The following is a 16,695-nucleotide window of genomic DNA, read 5'->3' as shown; positions in this document are numbered from 1 at the left end:
ACAGACGGTTTTTTAAAGTTCACCCCCTGCAAATGTAACGCTCTACTCATGTAAGCCTAGAAAATCCTCACTCACCACATCGTCCTCGTAAGATGAACTCCTGGCCGCGAGGCTGTTAGGAGCTTGCTCCTTAAGACTAGCTTGCTTTTCCTGAAACGCAAAAAAACCACGAATGTCAGCGGATGACCTACTCTCACAAGGCAGGTAATCATCAATCAATTTTTTTCAATCAATCGTTTATTTTAACTCGTTACGTCAAAGAGCTAAAAAACTCGTTCAAAATACGAACGTGTATAAATAACATCGATAATAATTACGGCTATGTTATAAAAACAGTTAAAAGGTGTATGTCTGTATTTAAAAAGGCTTCCAATATAAGTAGGTCCCGTACCATTTAAGCATTTGAAAAGAAATTAACGCCTGGTGTAAGCGCCTACAATATAAGGATGTCATGCTAGCCGTAGTGAGCAGCTCATCGTATGACATTGACTTGTTGTGGATGAGGTAGTATAAATGCTTTATAAAGTTTTATCATTGCATCATGAAGAAGAAAACGCCTTCTGCTTCTCAAGGCAGAATGCATGTCATTTGATTTGACGCTCTTTCAATGCGTGCGCTCCGCGAATATCGTACTCACCAGGTGGTTGTTATTGAGTACTGACGAACTCGGACTGCCCATAAGGAGTCTCTGGTAGCTCTGGGATCGTCCCCTCTGAAAGGAAGAGCGACCAAGAAACTAAGTGATTAATCGGTTAATTGCAAGGGTTTTGGGGGTGACTTGTTGGCAACCAAGCTGTGAATGATTTCGTCATTTTACAGACATGAAAATACTTAGCCTTTTAGCGCAGGGTAGAGAAAGAGCGGCCCGTATTAGCCGGATATCTTTTCTAGGATAATGTTTTGAAAGACCCCTAATGTGCGCACCAAAGGGTGTACGTAATAGCGAGGTAATAGGCGACAAAAATTGATCTCACTACAAACACACGTGCTTCGTTTAACTTTAAAAGAAAAGAGAAATTCCAACTTACCGCATCATTGCCGTTGTAAGATGGGTTCATAGCAGCGAGGTTCGCTTGCCTTTCCTTAAACGCAAAAAAAAAAACAAAACAAAAAAAACACGGATCACAGGTAAGCAAACAGACAAATGACTAATGACTTCATCGCAAAAGGTGGCGATCGATGATCACATTTGCAGGCTTCACGGCAAAAATGAATTTTCAGCCATCTGCTGACCTAAGCCTAAGCCTAAGTCGGGGAACGTACGCTTTCTTAGGGAAGACAGAAAATAAATAAACCAGAAAAACCAAACAAAAACAAAGTAAAAAATCTCAACAAATCAAACAATCATTGACTCCCCGCACCACCCTGGGTGGGGAAGAAGCTGGAAAGGGGAGATCTCATTTGGAGATAAGATCGCAAAATTCCACGCTATTAAATGACTAAGCGCTCAAGTGACAGGTTTAGATTCTTGAATGAAAATCCGACGACCTCAAAAGATGAGGTCAAGCACTTACCACGTCATCCGGAAAAGCTGAATTCTGATGATTCTTTCTGAACTTGGGCCGCTTCTGTGAGAAACAAAGAAACAAAAAAAACATGAATCTTAGAGAAGCTCTAGAAACCGCGAGCTGGGGTAGTGTTAAGGGGAGAAGGGAGAGGTTACTGAACTAATAGCTGAAAATTGGTTACTGTTGGAACCGTCAGCATGAAAAGTCTCTTTACTGAACTGATGGCTGCAGATCTGTAACGCATAATGAATCGGCTCTTCTAAGACCAATGTTGAAGAAACAACTTGAGCGTTTAAGCGCTTAAACGCTGTAGTATCACGCCCAAACAATGGTATCGTATCTCCACTAGTAGCTAAGAAAACGTCTCACCGGTTTGGAGGGTGACCCAGGGCCACGGGTTTCTTGTGCTTCGGTCGAGAAATCCATTCTTTTAGTCTTTTCTCTCTCTCTCTCTCTCTCTCTTGTTTTTCCTGTCATACAGAAAACAAAAAGGTAGGTTTACTCAAGACTGGCTGTGTAGCTGGGTGCGGTCGGTTAAGAATCATTGCCATATATGCCACTCGATGATATTTTTTGCAGGAAAGAGAAAGAGAATCGCCATGAAAAAACAAAACAAAACAAAACAAAAAGGAAAAAGTCCAATAATAAAAACAAGGTAAGAAAGGAACGAAACGATAGACTACCTGTGTTGGTGTTTCCCCACGCATCGCAACTGCAAGCGCAAAGGCTATGGTCCCTGCTTTTCAATGGGGGAGATTGTAATCTGAAACCCGCACCGACGCCCATACCATGAACTGGGCCTGTTTCGGCCACATTAATTTTTAGGCCGCTGCATCAGTTTTTTGTCAATCAAAAGCTAAGTTGTTTTCGAGTGTTTTGTTTTGCTTTTGCTTTTTCTATTTTTTGCCACAAACAGGTGATCTCTACTGAACTTTATCCCGCGCAGGTAAACCAGGGACGCTGCCCACAAACTTAAACCGAGCATTTGGTACGCTAAGCAATACAACAACGTTTATTTCGCAGTACCATTTACATAGATGGTGTTGCATTAAAAAAAGAAGGGAAAAATAATAAAACAGATTTATATTTTTCCCCGCTTCCCCCCCCCCCCCCCCGTCCCCCCAAAAAACAACCACAACAAAACAAAACCAAAAATACGGCAAGTGACTAACCAAAAGCGCGTATTCAAAGGCCAAGCAAGTTTTTTGGGGTTTTGTTTTTCAAGCAGTTGGCTTCAACTTTGTTTCCGCCTTTATTGAAAACTCAATAAAACCTTGTACCCGACAGAACATGTACAATAAACATTACCGAAATTGGTTATCCAAAGCAGCAGGCGCCATCTTGAAAATACCAACGCGTTTTTCCACCCATCTTTTCAAACTCCCGCTGAACCTCACCTCTCGAAAACGCTCCAGACGCGAACTTTAGTTTCCTGTCTACATTTCCCACAGTTTCTTAGGCACTTTTCTACTGCCAGGTAAGCACCAGAGACTGTCAAAAGTTGCCAAAACAGGGTCATCTTTCAAGGTCGCATACAACACCACAAACATACCTCCGCTGACAAGCTCCATGGCAGGCACACTTACCTTAACTACCAAGACATTGTGATCGTGTTGTACAAATCGGAATTGTTTTCTCGTCCTGAAAGCAAGACACACTCTTCCAGACAAGCCTGCCAAGCCGGTGAGTCCGCATGTTTTCTATTCAGTGCTATATTTGTGTAACGGAGGCATTTTCATGTGCATATCAGCAACAATTTTCATGTGAGGACGTCAAACAAAATGGCGGATTCATTCCTCTAACTTTCGAAGCATCGTCTATTTTGTTCTTTTGCTAGATAATTTTTATCCGGAGTTTTTCACTGATCACAGTGAAAGAGCAAACACGTTGTCCTCAGCAGCTTTCTTTGAACTATTTTCCAGTGAAATTATATTTGTATGTTTAATTTCTTGTCGAGGAATAATATTGTTATTCGGCTCGGTGGAATAGCTCAAAGGATAAGGGTTACGGGCCCTAATGGAGTTCTTTCATTATTATTCAGTCTACACTTGGTGATTGTTATTGCTATTTTTTTCCTTTGCTATATTGTTGTTATTATTCTAGAGCGCACACACACTTCTATGAAGTTCTAGCTGATTTGGGCTTCCTAGTTTCCCAAGCCAAAAGCTAAGTTCTAAACTTTTAAAAGCATGGGTCACTACACAGTATTGTTTCAGAGACTGCATTCATAGCTGTTTCTCATGACTTACAGTATCCAACAATCTACACTACCTTATTTCTAGAAAATTCATGCCAGGTGTAAAACTCATTTTGTGTTTACCCCTCCACTGCTAAAACCCAAGGATATTGAACAGCGAGGTGAAAGAGAGTGTGTTGGTCAAATTATTGTTGAGTCTGTGCACAAAACCCCATGGTGTTGCTGTTTTAACTAAACCTGAAGACGTGAAATTCAAGCTTGTTGACAGTAAGTTAATTCGTCTTTCTTGAAGTTCGTACATGTACTTTTGCGGCACCATGAATTACATGGTCATGTTTACTTTTGCTTGTGAATAAATAAAACGCAACAGGAAGATGTGCCTTTTTGTAGGACAGGTTTTGAGATAAAAATTTTTCTGCCGTTGGAAGCAAATTTGCTGAAGACTTTGAATTTTTTGTTTTAAAGACTCTTGAAAACTATCACCAAATTTCGCATAGTGGTCCTTGGTCTGCAACCTATGTCTTTGGTGTAATTACATTTTGCAAAATAAATGAAACCTTTTGCTTGATAAAAGGGATGTGTTAAAATATTCCTTATACATGTTTCCAATTTCTCTTTTCTTAATATCTTGAATACATACAGAGTTTTGAGTAATTATTTTCTACCGCACTGAATATATTCTCTATATTTTAATTTTTCATATAATTTTTTCATATTTTCATTTTTCACAATTTAGCAAACTATTTCAGTTTTCTCAATTTCAAACTGTCTTACTCCTCTATGTAACACAAAGCTGAAAGTCTTGGAAATTCTCCTGTTGGCAACTACCTGCTGCTATAAATGTTGACTGTTGATTTGACTGGGAATTCACTGCACCTGCCACTTTGTTTACATCAAAATATAGTTGTGCAATACCATCTGGGGGAAAACTATTCAGCCAACTATTTTAGGAATAAGTTAAGTGGAATATCAAAATTAATTGCTCTTTAAATACTTGCATTTTTCTCCTATTATGTCTCTAGATCTTAACAACAAATTTAAGTTTACTGTATATCAATATGAAAGAAATCCTTAATATTCACCCTCCAGAGGTGTTAAGAAATACAGAACTAATGCACTGAAAAGCGCTTGCACATTAGGAGCCAAATCTTTGGATAATAGCCTCCTCATCTGCGGTCCTCTCTGAGGTGAGGAATGCTCTCCAAGGGGACGCTGGAGGAAGTTTTCTCCCAATGGCAACTATTGCAGCTAATTTTGACTGTTGATTTGGCTGGGAATTCACTGCACGTGCCACTTTCCTCAAGTCATCCCAGAAGAGAGAGTGCCCTGTGACCAACTGGACACACAGAAGTCTTGGCAAGAGCTGGGCCAACTGGCCGATGTGCTTCAGGCACTGCAATCTGTTCCTCTTGCAGTCAAAGATTTTACACAGAAGATCTTTCACCTTGGTCTTCCTTTGTACTCTCTCAGCTGGAGACAACTGACAAGGCACTGCAAGAGTGTAAATTTGGTGCAATGCTGTGCTGCTTGCCAACAGCTGGGTCATGCGTGCATTTTTACTACTGTGTGCTCTGGCCATTAGGGCACATAGCCCAAGGTGTCTTGAAAATACATCACGGACAGAACAAGGGGATAACTTTAAAGCATATGGTTCGGGACTTTGCCTCAATCATCGCATCATTGCTAACCCAACTGTTACACACCTTACGATAGAGCGTTTCTGTGTATGGTATGGGTAAAATAAATGTGCGCGTAGCCCTAAATATGGATAGATTGCCTCTTTTTTTCTTGTATTTTAATGAATTTTTGTTTTGTTATGTATTACATTTTACATTTTACATTTTTAGATTGCCTCTTACTCCCGGAGAAACGGTTTGGCTACAGGTAGAATGGCGTTGCGATTATCACATCCGGGACATCTGGAAGGGATGAGCTAACTCTGCAGGTGAGATCACTACTCAGTTTTTCATAATTCCCAAAACTCGTGTCCCTTGTTGCACAAATGTTACATTAGCAAAGGGAAGATACAGTGCAAAGAATTTTCATGTTGGTTTCTAAAAGGCAAAGTGGACTTAAACAGGATTCTCCTTCTTTTCAGTGTGACCATGAACTATACAAAGTTCTGGTAAATTACATCAACGATTTCCGTCCACTCCTTGCAAAGGATGACAGTGGGGACTACTTGCTTCTGGTGAGTGGATTTAAATTATCACCCTAAATTGGACACAGTAAGGTTTTACCCTAACCTTAAATTAGCTTTTGAAAATGTCTCAGTCTCTTGATTCACCTATATAAATCCCCTAACCACTCTCATAGAAGTCCCTGGGATTTGAAATTAATTCTCCTTAGGGTGATTCTTTGACATTTCTCACCCTTCAAGGGTGAATCGCGCCAAATTTTCACCTTATTGAGATCTTATTTGGGTGAAAAATATGGACAAAAAAGCACCCTTGTGAGGGTGAATCCTTTCAATTGGTTATCTTCATTTCAGTAGTTGGGGTTATTTTATCTGGAAAATCATCTTTTAGGACGAGCATTAAATTCAGCGAGGGTGCTTTCTCGACCCAATTCACCCTTCAGTTAATACAATGCTATCTTTGTATTTCTTTGTACTGGAACACATGGTTCTAGGAAAGCAAAAGCTGGACCTGTAAGAATCACTGTTTCTTTCACACGTTCAATATTATTGTCAATTTTACTAGAAAGATCCGAGTGTTTTTCCAACTTTAGTTCAGTGTTCATCCATGTCTTTTTTAACTTGTACCTTGCAGAACAGGAAGGGTCACAGATTCTCGGGACCTGCGTTCTCTGCACACATGAAAAGTTTGTTTCGTAGCCTGACTGGAAGATTGGTGACAGTGAATATGCTTCGATCTGCTTTCATCACCTGGTCGTATGGCAGAGAGTAAGATAATTATTTTTTTCTACTATACACTGCACAGCTTTTTTTCTGCCTCATCAAAGTAAAAATACTCACTCAACAAACTTAGAGATATTCACATCAGTCCAACTTTATCCTGGGATTGAATTTTTTTGTTTCTCTTTCTCGGTCATGCACTGGTGTGAGTTGATTATTGTTGCTGAAAAACCTTACTCAAAGGAGCATCATAATCTTATAGAAATAAAAAATTATAAAACATCTTGAAAAAGGAAAACTGGAGGTTGCTCTGTGACATTTCCCTAAATAAAAAAAATAAAACCAGAGAAAAGCTATGTGCAATATAGAATTTATAACAATAGGACATTTTATGAAATATATGTTGTAGTTAATTTTTTATGTCAGGTAATTTTTATTTTCCTTTGGTTTAAACGTCTTTGCCATACATCACCATACTCAAAAACAAAAGGAGAATAAAATTACCTGAGATAAAAAATCAACTAAAACATATACATTGGACCACTGGTGATCAGCATTAACAGTAGGTGAACAAGACAACCAATGATTACAAATATTTTCCACACATTAAATTTTGGCGGGTAGTATTTGGTAGGTCTGCCTTTCTTCGTGTTCATAGCCATCTCTAAAATAAGTTCTCCATTTCACAGTGATTGCACAGATGCCCTTAAGGCATCATTGGCGGCCGCTCTCAGACATTCATGGCAACAAGCCCAGCGTACCTATGACCGCGGTACCGCCAATGACAGAAAGCAGCTTGCTGTCAACCTAGCCAGGGAGTATGCAGAGGACCATTTGGAAGAGGAACCCGATAATGGCCAACCGCAGAGTTTCGGTGACTGCCCATTCAAACCGGGTGACTTTGTAGCTGTGGTGGAAGAGCATAGCAAGCTTAACTGCCCAAAAGTCCTGATCGGACAGATCCATTCTCTCAATCAACAAGGTGATGTTTCCCTTCTCTGGTACAAGAATGTCTCAAGGAACCTTTACAAACTGGAACTCAGCGGTGAACAGTGGACGGAGAGTTTGGAGAGCCTAGTGCCTGTTACAGCAAAGGTGCCAAAGAATCGACCAGGATTATATCAACTCTGCACTTCCCCGCGTCAAATACACAAGGTCGTCTTTGCAGATTAGGTGAGGAACGAGAAATTGAAAAAGCTGGTACTCGATTATCTACTGGGCAGTAATAAAGAAACAGAAAAAGTGTGTTTTCGCTCAAAAGGAAATTCTCATCGATTTTCTGTTTCCTCTTTCAGCCTGCCATGCTTCCAGATCAGAGATCAAGTGACCAGCTCAGTAAAAATCTACAGTCCACTGAAGAACTACAACTATTTCTGTAGTCTGCTACAAACTTTTCTTACACAATCATCTCATGACATTTTAGTTTTGTGTAACATTATTAGGCCTTCAATTATGCTTGGTGAAAAAAGGAAGCCTTTTTCTCGTTCGCAGTTCACTGTGGTGGGCCTTAACCCTTTAAGCCCCAGTATCCACGTACAAATTCTCCAAACTGATCTCTATACATTTCCTTCAAGAATAAGTAGAGAGAATTTGATAATAGATCAAGGCATTTTCTCTTGTGTGATCATTTTGTTACTGCTTATAACATCTCTTGGCAGTGTATGGATCTTGTTTGGAGAAATTTGATCTTGGTCACTATTGGGACTTAGAGGGTTAAAAATATTTCATTTAATTTTGAAAACAGTTTTCATTAGAAGCTGCTCTGGGAGTCAGAGCGGCCAGTCCGCTAGATAATTTTGAAGAGTGAACATTTCAATCATGTCATGAAGGTGTAGTGCTGTGAAGCATCGCGTCACATCACGTTAGTTTAAAGAATAATATTTGATGGTATGTACTTGTCAGACTGTGTACACCATTTAGGCCCCAGTTTCACATTAAAATTTCACACTTGGCTCCAAGGCTAAGGAAGAGAAGAACAAAAGAAGTGAATTATTCATCCCTGAATCTCATTGCCATTTCTTTTATTCTATTCCGTTCAGCTTTGGAGTCAAGGGTGGAGCTGTTGAAAGGATTTGTTTTATTTTCTTTTTTAATCTTGTAAGCAGTTTGGAATTTCTGGATAGACCAGGCAAAGTAAAAAAGGCCCACTTGTTGGTGTAACAAAGTAATAAATCAATAAGCTTACATATTCACACCACATTGTATTTATTTGCTCAGTTTGTTTCTTTTATGATAGGGGGTGGATAACTACTGAAATATGAAATGACAGGGGGTGGGTTAAATTTTTTTTATAGGTCAGAGAAATAAGTCATTTTGAATCTCTGCTTTCCCTTATTTAATGGAGTCAGTACACAGGATAATCGTTTTCGCAAAACAAATCTATTAAGGCAAAAATAGGAGAAACAACAAAAAACATACGTGAAAATCTTGTTTGGTGTGAATTGTTTGGCAATAAGGCTTTGACAGTGGTAATGTCTTCATCTCAGTTCTGGAACTTTCAACTTTTTGTTAATAAGCAACTATTTGGTATATTGGGCTCATATTTTCAGTTAACTGAAATTCATATGTCCTTTTAAATGTATTCAGCAACTTCATTTGTTCAGCTTCATCAGGTAAAAACTTGGTGTGTTATTCGGACGGCAATCTAACACTCAAGCTCTCAGTCTCTTAGTCATGAATATAAGAATGAATTTTTCTACTTTCCTCACTTAAGTTTTAACATTTCAAGTCTTTCAACCGTATTTTCAAATTTCCAACCTATTCATGCCAATTCAAAGAAAAACAGCCTCGGTTCCAGAGAAAAGTATTTATGCTGCTGTTTTGTCGAAGGCAAACAGTTCCCTCCTCCCCCAACAAACAACAACCCCCACCACCACACCCCACTCCCCTCCCCCTTCCCCCGTTCCACCCTACTTACAGAAAAGGGAACTGGCCCCTAATGGAAAGTGCTTTGATCTGTTTAATTCTCTCAACTAATTCGACATGAAACTGTATGAAGATCAACCGGGGAGAATTTGTATGTGGACACTGCAGCAAGATCGTTTTTCTAGCTGTCCAAGCTTTTGTCGTCGGGTATTTTACCGCTAATTTCCCCCTCAAAATATCACTGGTTCCTTATTCAAAGAAAGGCCGCTTCTTTGCACAAAATATCATTGGTTCTTTATTGAAAGAAAGGTTCGCCAGAATGAACCTTCTCATCAACCATCACCGAACAGAATCAGCAAATGATCACTGACAAAACAAGTAGTGTACACTTTTCGCATCCATCTTTTCAGCTAGCCGCTAGATTTGCGCTATTTCCTGCCATGTGAAAATTCTTCCAGAGGCGTCGTTGGCCACAGCCGCAAACTTGAACGAAGGGGGCTCTTGTTTGGGTTCATTGATAAAGGAAACCGTCAGTTGCGATGTTAAACCCCTCGAGCTATCTCGCACACCACATTGCGTCAGCCATTACGCCGCCGCGCGAAGCCTGGGTTTTTGCCCCGTCAGGGCAAAAACCCAGATTCCCTCGGCTGGAATATAAAAATAGCTCCACGGGGAAAACACGGATGACGTCATGGTCATGTAAAAGGCAACGAGTCTATTTGGAGAAATTGACGTAATGTGCCCTGATATATAAGTGTCCCCTTGCGAAATACTTATTCAATCGACTAGACTCGACAATGCAGAAGAGAGCCACGAGCATCGCAGAGTTTTTCCCAGCGAAGAGATCGGATCAAGCAGAACAGCTTGATGGTGGACGAGCGACGCAGGAATCATCCAGGTAGGAAGTCATTTTTCAATTAAGTTTGTTTCCGGTTTTTTTCCCACCGGCCGAGGACTCAAAAAAGCAGTCGCACCGAAGCAAGGTAAATGGTTAACCGTGATTTTCGGTTACTTAATTCACTTAGTATTGCCCAACCCCGTTGATCGTTATTGCGGATTTGAGACCATTTTCGAAATTAATTGTTTTTTTGTTGCCTTTCTTTGGCGGGAGTTTATTTTTGCGGATTTGCGATTTTTTGTATTTTGCTGGAAATTGATTTTTGCGATTTCCAGACAGTACCAGTACCCAGCATTGATAATATGTTTGTTATTTTCGGGAACTTATTTTTGCGGATCGCCGGAAAAAGCGGCGCAAAAACAAACAAATTCAAAAAGTCATGATTGATTGGGGTTGGTTAAGTCATATACCCTTGCTTTTCTATGTACCAACGAATCTAAATTGCGTGTATTTCAATTTCAACTTCTGCATAGAAAATTGGCAACAAACTATTTCCTTTTTAAAATTGGAATCAAATCTAATGATCAATGCAGTTTCTGTAAAGAAAGCTCGGAAACTCTTTTCAATTAAGTTTGTTTTCGGTTTTTACGTTGGGTTTGGAGAAATATGTGAGAAATTCTACTTATCGTTCTGTTTACTTCTTCCCGCTTTAATTCATTTTCTGAGGCGAAAGAATAACCAACAGATTGCTCACTTATCGTGCTTTTTTAAGTTGGATGTCTGATTGTTTTGTTGCAGATCTTCACAAGATCCGCCAGCGCCGAGCGAGGCTGGCAGTGATACGGCGGACAGCCCAGAAAGGTACAGATTTTTGCTTCGTGACAAGCATGAAACTATTACTAGCAACCCAGAGGAAAACCGCTTAAAACGAAATCGGGACTGATGAGGACCACAAATTGACTAGCTGATTCGATGAAACCGTAATTTCACCACCATAATTTTAACTACATTTTTGACGTGGCTACGTTAACAATGTCGTGTCTCTTATTCTGTGTAGGCCTTCTTGTTCCCGCCGGCCGAGGACTCAAAAAAGCAGTCGCACCGAAGCAAGGTAAATGGTTAACCGTGATTTTCGGTTACTTAATTCACTTAGTATTGCCCAACCCCGCTGATCGTTATTGCGGATTTGAGACCATTTTCGAAATTAATCGGTTTTTTTGTTGCCTTTTTTTGACGGGAGTTTATTTACATGATTGATTGGGGTTGGTTTAAGTCATATACCCTTGCTTTTCTATGTACTAAGGAATCTAAATTGCGTGTATTTCAATTTCAACTTCTGCATAGAAAATTGGCAACAAACTATTTCCTTTTTAAAATTGGAATCAAATCTAATGATCAATGCAGTTTCTGTAAAGAAAGCTCGGAAACTCTTTTGCACCTCTTTTGGGAATGCCCGTTCGTTAAATCCTTTTGGAATGATTTGTCGCTTCTCATGTCCTCATAAATTTCTTTAGTAGTCTATTACAATTGAAGGTGTCTTTTTGACAACGGGGTTAAACGACTGTATCTATTTGCTGTGTATTAATTCATTTCTGTTTTTTTCAGACAGTTTTTTGACCAGGAGGCGAGAGCAGAAGGGACACGAGACGGCCGAAGGTAGGTCAAGCATCTTTCTTAATATGCATAACCCTCGTATGCGGCTGTGCTGAGGAATGAGGAAAATACTTCACAGTAACTAATATTTTCCCGCGAAATCGCGCTACAGATTGCCGCGAGGGAAGGGAGGAATCAAGAATTAAAAACAACGACAACAACAACAACATGACTTTAAAAACTTTTTAAGAGATCACTTGAGGAGTATTTGTGAAAGAAAGTCTTTCAAGTTGTCATGAGCTATTTCGCCAATTTTTCCTTCTTTTCGGTGACATGTGCATTGACGTAGAATAGCCCGTACGGAAATGTTGGTAAGTTTCTATGTACGTGTTTATATGACGTTTGGCGTTTGCCATCAACGCCATTCTAAATGATCTGCTGTCCCTCTGCACTTACAGCGCTGACCACGACGATGAAGAAGATGAAGATGGTGACGTTGAGTCCTCACAGGACAGGGCCTTCTTCGTGGCGGACCAGGATGTGGTCGAGGAAAGTAGTCAGTCCTTTTATCGACAACAGGACGCGGCTTCCCTCCAAAGGGACGTCGAGAGCGTGGAGCCATATTTCCCCTTGGCATTCGCAGAATCCGCCGACCGGCCTCTAGCTTTCAACTTTGACTTGTTTCTGCTAGACAGCCTGTCGTTGCCAAGGCACATAGTGCCTCGAGATTCGCGGGAGGAGGTGTCCAATGCAGTTTTGTTCGACAACGCTGCCAACGCTATCAGCTACTGCACCGAGAGACTGGAAAGAGGGTGGAAAGATACGCGTCCTGCCGCTGATCCAACTGAGCGGGCAAGTCGCAGACACACCCACCCAAAGGTGAACAAGTGGGAACTCTTTCGCCGTCACAGCGCACGTTTGACCGAGGCTCTAACCAGCGGACAAGCGCCGTTTGACGCCAATTTAAACCGCGTTCGCTTGGACAGGTACGTTGCTCAGAGACACTAGTAAAAAGCTATTTTTTTGGGGGGGAGGGGGGTATTCGCGCGAACTGACGATATTTTGTTCCTTTTGTTTCCTATTTATTGGCGATTTTCTAGAAAGTACACAGCATTGATAACATTTTCGTTTTTTTGTTTAATAATCCTACAATGCTATGTACACCGTTTCGTTTCCGAATGAAGGGGGCAAGTTGTAATTGAACAGACACGATTGGTTAGTACTTAACTTCTGTGTAGCGAATTTAAGTTATAGAGAGTATTCACCCTGGAGTAGATTTTACGTGTTTGCGGGAACTTATTCAGTCACGGACCGCTGGAAAAAAAACCGCCACACGGTACCCAATCAACTAATAATTTTAACCACAAAATCTTAAACGGCACACTTACGAAGCCCTGTCTGTTTTGGAACGACTGGTTTGGGGGCGCAAAGCAGGAAACCTATAGACAAGCCTTTGTGGACTGACCCTACTCTCTTGCTCTCCCAGGTTTGGAAATATCATGATCTGGGACGCTCCGGCCTGGAGCCTCGCAAGCCCTGAATTCACGCACGGCTTTCCCAAGCGGCTGATAGTGCAAGAACACGGGGGTTTCTTACCGGGGAACATAACCGTGTCGGCGAAGGCCAGCAATTTGACGCTGAGGCGTTTGGCGGTGTGCGACGTGGCCTGCTTGGTCAGTCAAGCAACGACCGCCGGCTCAGGTCTGAGTAGAGCACGGCTCCTTAACCTCCGCTACGCGGCCATCAGTTACCAGAGTGGGTCATTCTGCCCGCAGTACCTGGCTTCCGCCATGGTAGAGTTTGGCGTAAACTTCGCCACCTTTGAGGCATTATCGGCAGACACCTTGGACACGCTTCACGCCAGCCTCAAGCGGGGTTGGAGACAGGGCGACGACTCCAGCAGTAGCGGCGAGGAATCCAACGAACCCCTCATATCCTGTCCGGAGAGTGTTATGCAGGAGATAGGCAAGTCCAGCGCGGAGTCTTCTTCGGAGGCTGGAACCTCCCAACAGCCACCAGGAGACAGCGAGCGGACAATGCTCTGTGCTCTCCTCGCACGGCTGAGCAGCCGGCCCGGCTCGGAAAGCAGCGACTCAGAGGAGGACCACCATGGGGAGACTGACGGAGAGAACACCTCGACGACAGTGGGTGGCGCACGCGCAGCAAGGAAGAAGAGAAAGACTTCCTCTGTAGGCGGGAGGAGAGCCAAGGCGTCCCGCGTGGGAGAAGCGACGGAGGGCAGGGAACCAGGTAAAGAACGCTGAAAAATGAAACCAAACTCGATTATCACTCGCACATAATAATAATAATAATAATAATAATAATAATAATATTTCTATAGCGCTCTTATCCTATGTTCAAGGCGCTTTACAGTCATGTAAACAACATTATTGAAAAATATCTACAAATATACAACCATATCCTATTATATTTACAATGAGTAAAAAAGGGAAAAATTAAAACTAACGGAATGTATACAAATCTATAAAAACAATGATCCGTTATTATGATACCAATACATGCTGGTATCAGCACATGATACCAGCTTCGTGTTCTACGTCTCAGGAGAGACCGTTTTCAGTTTGTGGAGTTGTGCGCACACGCTGAGACAGTCGCAAACATTTGGTAGCTAAGAAGCAAACTTGAAAAGCATTGATAGATTGCTTATGTCATTCTTCTTATATTAGGAAAGTGCTAGCAAATATGTTGCGAAGTCTGAAACAAGAGATTTCCTTGCAACAAGAATAACAAACATGGAATCAATACCCCAAGAATAACAAAATTGAGCAAAATTTCATACTGGTAAAGGAACAAAGGCACAACATCATTTTTTCGGCTAAAGTTGCGACACAGCTGGGCTAGCAAATGTTTGTTTTCTATTTAGCGTTTATCTTATATTTTAAGTTGTTTGACATCCATATTGCTTAATTTTTATATATTACATTAATCTTAACTCTTCATTTTTGTAATGCGCATTTGATCATATTTTTATGTGAACCTGGGCAATATAAATGATACGCTCACTCACTTCCAAATCATTAACGGCGAGAACTCCCTGTTTCATTTCAGCAGGTGTAGAAACGACAGGCGAACCAGTGACGGCGCAAGAGGAAGAAGAGGCAAATCCCTGGGGCTTGCAGGACGGGTCGGTCGCGGGACTCAGGCTTGACGCCTTCCCAGACGCGGAGACGTGGCAGGACATGTTAACTTTCTTCCGACAACACCAGCCGCTTCGCCAAGAGGTGGGTGTCCACACTGATGGTCTCTTATCCCTCCCTATCCTTCTTATGGTTATCGTTATCGTTGCTATTTTTAAGGAGAACATTTTCCGTCCGCCGATGACACAATCAGAAACACTGCATTTTTTGTTCTTTCTCTTTCCAAACAGGAAATACGAACCGCCATGCCCAGGGCAGGCGCTTGGCAAGGAGACCCCGAGAGGGCACAAGAGGCCACTAGCAACCTGATTGCAGACGCACGCCGCCAACTGCTTGGTGAGAAGATGGCAGCCCTCTTCGTCATCTGCGGCCGCGACAACTGTAACTGCCGAGAAGACAGCTGTGCTCTGAAAGGCGGTCAATATTGGCTACAAGAGCAGCCACGAAAACCCTGCTCGCAAGACCTCCGCTGTGCCGTTTGCAGCGTCTTCACACGACACCTGGACCTCTGCAATCTCCTCGGTAGGGCGTCTACTAGCAAGGGCGCTCTCTTCAGTCGACTCCTTGCGAGTTCCGTGGCAGTTCACCAACTGTACGACCTCGCCGTCCCGGCAGACTTGCCCCCCGGTCAGAGGGTGACCAGAAAACAGACCGTAAAGGGGATACTGTGCTCCATGTTAGACGTCGAGAGAAATAGGCTACAGTGCCTCAGGCGCATAGGAGAGCTAGCCACGCTGGTGCCTAAACTGCTCTGTGTTCAACTTAGCAGCGGTCGCGCACTCTTCTGGGAACAACTGAGAAGAGTTTCCAACACGGTGATCGGACAACGCGGTCGAGCGGCAAAACTAGCCGCTCTGGAAGCTTTCCGCAGGAGAATGCCGGACGATTCGCCCTGGAAGGAGTTCTTGACCCCCGATTGAGATCTCCCGCATCGCAGTGACTGCCCGTGAATGACTTTGCACGTGGCGCTTCAGAGTTTATTCAGTACTTGTACTTTAAGCAGTTTATTCAGTACTTGTTTATTCGGTACTTGTGTTCCATTTTGCCTTCCTTCTTGTTACTTTCCTTTTTCGACAGTAGTGTGTCTGCCGGTTGAAGTGCAGGATGCCTGTAAAAGATAGCAATTAAAACTGTCAATAAAATGTTGCTTTCGCATGATCATAACTGTATCTTGTCCTGCTCTGACTCAAGGCAGAGAGAAAGAGGGTATACAAAGGTAGAATGCTTATTGACAAGAAGTACGTGAAATCTAAACCACAGAAGCACCGAAATTTACTCTTTTCATGCTCCGTCAATTGCTAGATCGGCAGTTAAAATTGATAACAAATTAACCCAATCCTTTACTTGTCAAGCCGGGGTGAAGCAAGGTTGCATGTTGTCACCTACCCTTTTTAATTTCTATCTAAGTGATGTACCAAAATTGCTAAATAAGCTGGAATCTGGAAGTTATTTGATGCACTGACATCTCCCATACTCTTTTATGCGAGTGAACTATGGGGGATTGATTGCAGTGGACAATTAGAAAAGGATCCAGCAGAATTAGTTCAGAATAAATTCCTGAAGTGGTTGCTGGGAGTTAATAAATACTGCAATAACCGTCAATGCCTGAAAAGCTGAGACAGCAATGGTTTCCAATCAGAATTGAAGCCCAATGTAGGAACTTTAAGTTCTGGTTTTTT

At 41.9% G+C, this 16,695-nt stretch overlaps 3 protein-coding genes across 5 annotated transcripts; 2 read left to right on the top strand and 1 right to left on the bottom strand.

Annotated features, from left to right (window-relative positions):
• Positions 1-553: 553 nt before the first annotated feature.
• On the bottom strand, positions 554-2,286 carry LOC140932992 (uncharacterized). The gene is made up of 4 exons (XM_073382499.1): positions 1,878-2,286; positions 1,515-1,568; positions 1,029-1,082; positions 554-712 (listed from the first exon to the last, which is right to left on the bottom strand). Exons 1-4 carry the CDS (start codon positions 1,983-1,985, stop codon positions 605-607), a joined length of 324 nt encoding a protein of 107 aa, XP_073238600.1. The 5' UTR covers positions 1,986-2,286; the 3' UTR covers positions 554-604.
• Positions 2,287-3,083: 797 nt separating this feature from the next.
• Positions 3,084-8,754, top strand: LOC140936057 (uncharacterized). Of its 3 annotated transcripts, none has more exons than XM_073385638.1 (7): positions 3,084-3,191; positions 3,791-3,972; positions 5,553-5,650; positions 5,804-5,896; positions 6,477-6,610; positions 7,252-7,735; positions 7,858-8,754. In XM_073385638.1, the coding sequence occupies exons 5-6, from the start codon at positions 6,522-6,524 to the stop codon at positions 7,733-7,735; spliced, it is 573 nt and encodes a 190-aa protein (XP_073241739.1). In that variant the 5' UTR covers positions 3,084-3,191; positions 3,791-3,972; positions 5,553-5,650; positions 5,804-5,896; positions 6,477-6,521; the 3' UTR covers positions 7,858-8,754. The 3 variants fall into 3 exon arrangements, with proteins under 3 accessions (XP_073241739.1, XP_073241737.1, XP_073241738.1); XM_073385636.1 differs by having other exon boundaries at positions 4,499-5,650; XM_073385637.1 differs by lacking the exon at positions 3,791-3,972 and having other exon boundaries at positions 3,090-3,191.
• A 1,444-nt stretch (positions 8,755-10,198) lies between these two features.
• LOC140936056 (uncharacterized) lies at positions 10,199-16,121 on the top strand. The gene is made up of 8 exons (XM_073385635.1): positions 10,199-10,325; positions 11,064-11,126; positions 11,323-11,376; positions 11,871-11,921; positions 12,317-12,844; positions 13,345-14,108; positions 14,931-15,100; positions 15,247-16,121. The coding sequence occupies exons 1-8, from the start codon at positions 10,225-10,227 to the stop codon at positions 15,934-15,936; spliced, it is 2,421 nt and encodes an 806-aa protein (XP_073241736.1). The 5' UTR covers positions 10,199-10,224; the 3' UTR covers positions 15,937-16,121.
• Positions 16,122-16,695: the final 574 nt, after the last annotated feature.

Source organism: Porites lutea, chromosome 4, assembly GCF_958299795.1.
Source record: "Porites lutea chromosome 4, jaPorLute2.1, whole genome shotgun sequence".
Lineage (NCBI taxonomy): Eukaryota > Metazoa > Cnidaria > Anthozoa > Scleractinia > Poritidae > Porites > Porites lutea.
This window is presented reverse-complemented; position numbering and strand designations above follow the sequence as displayed.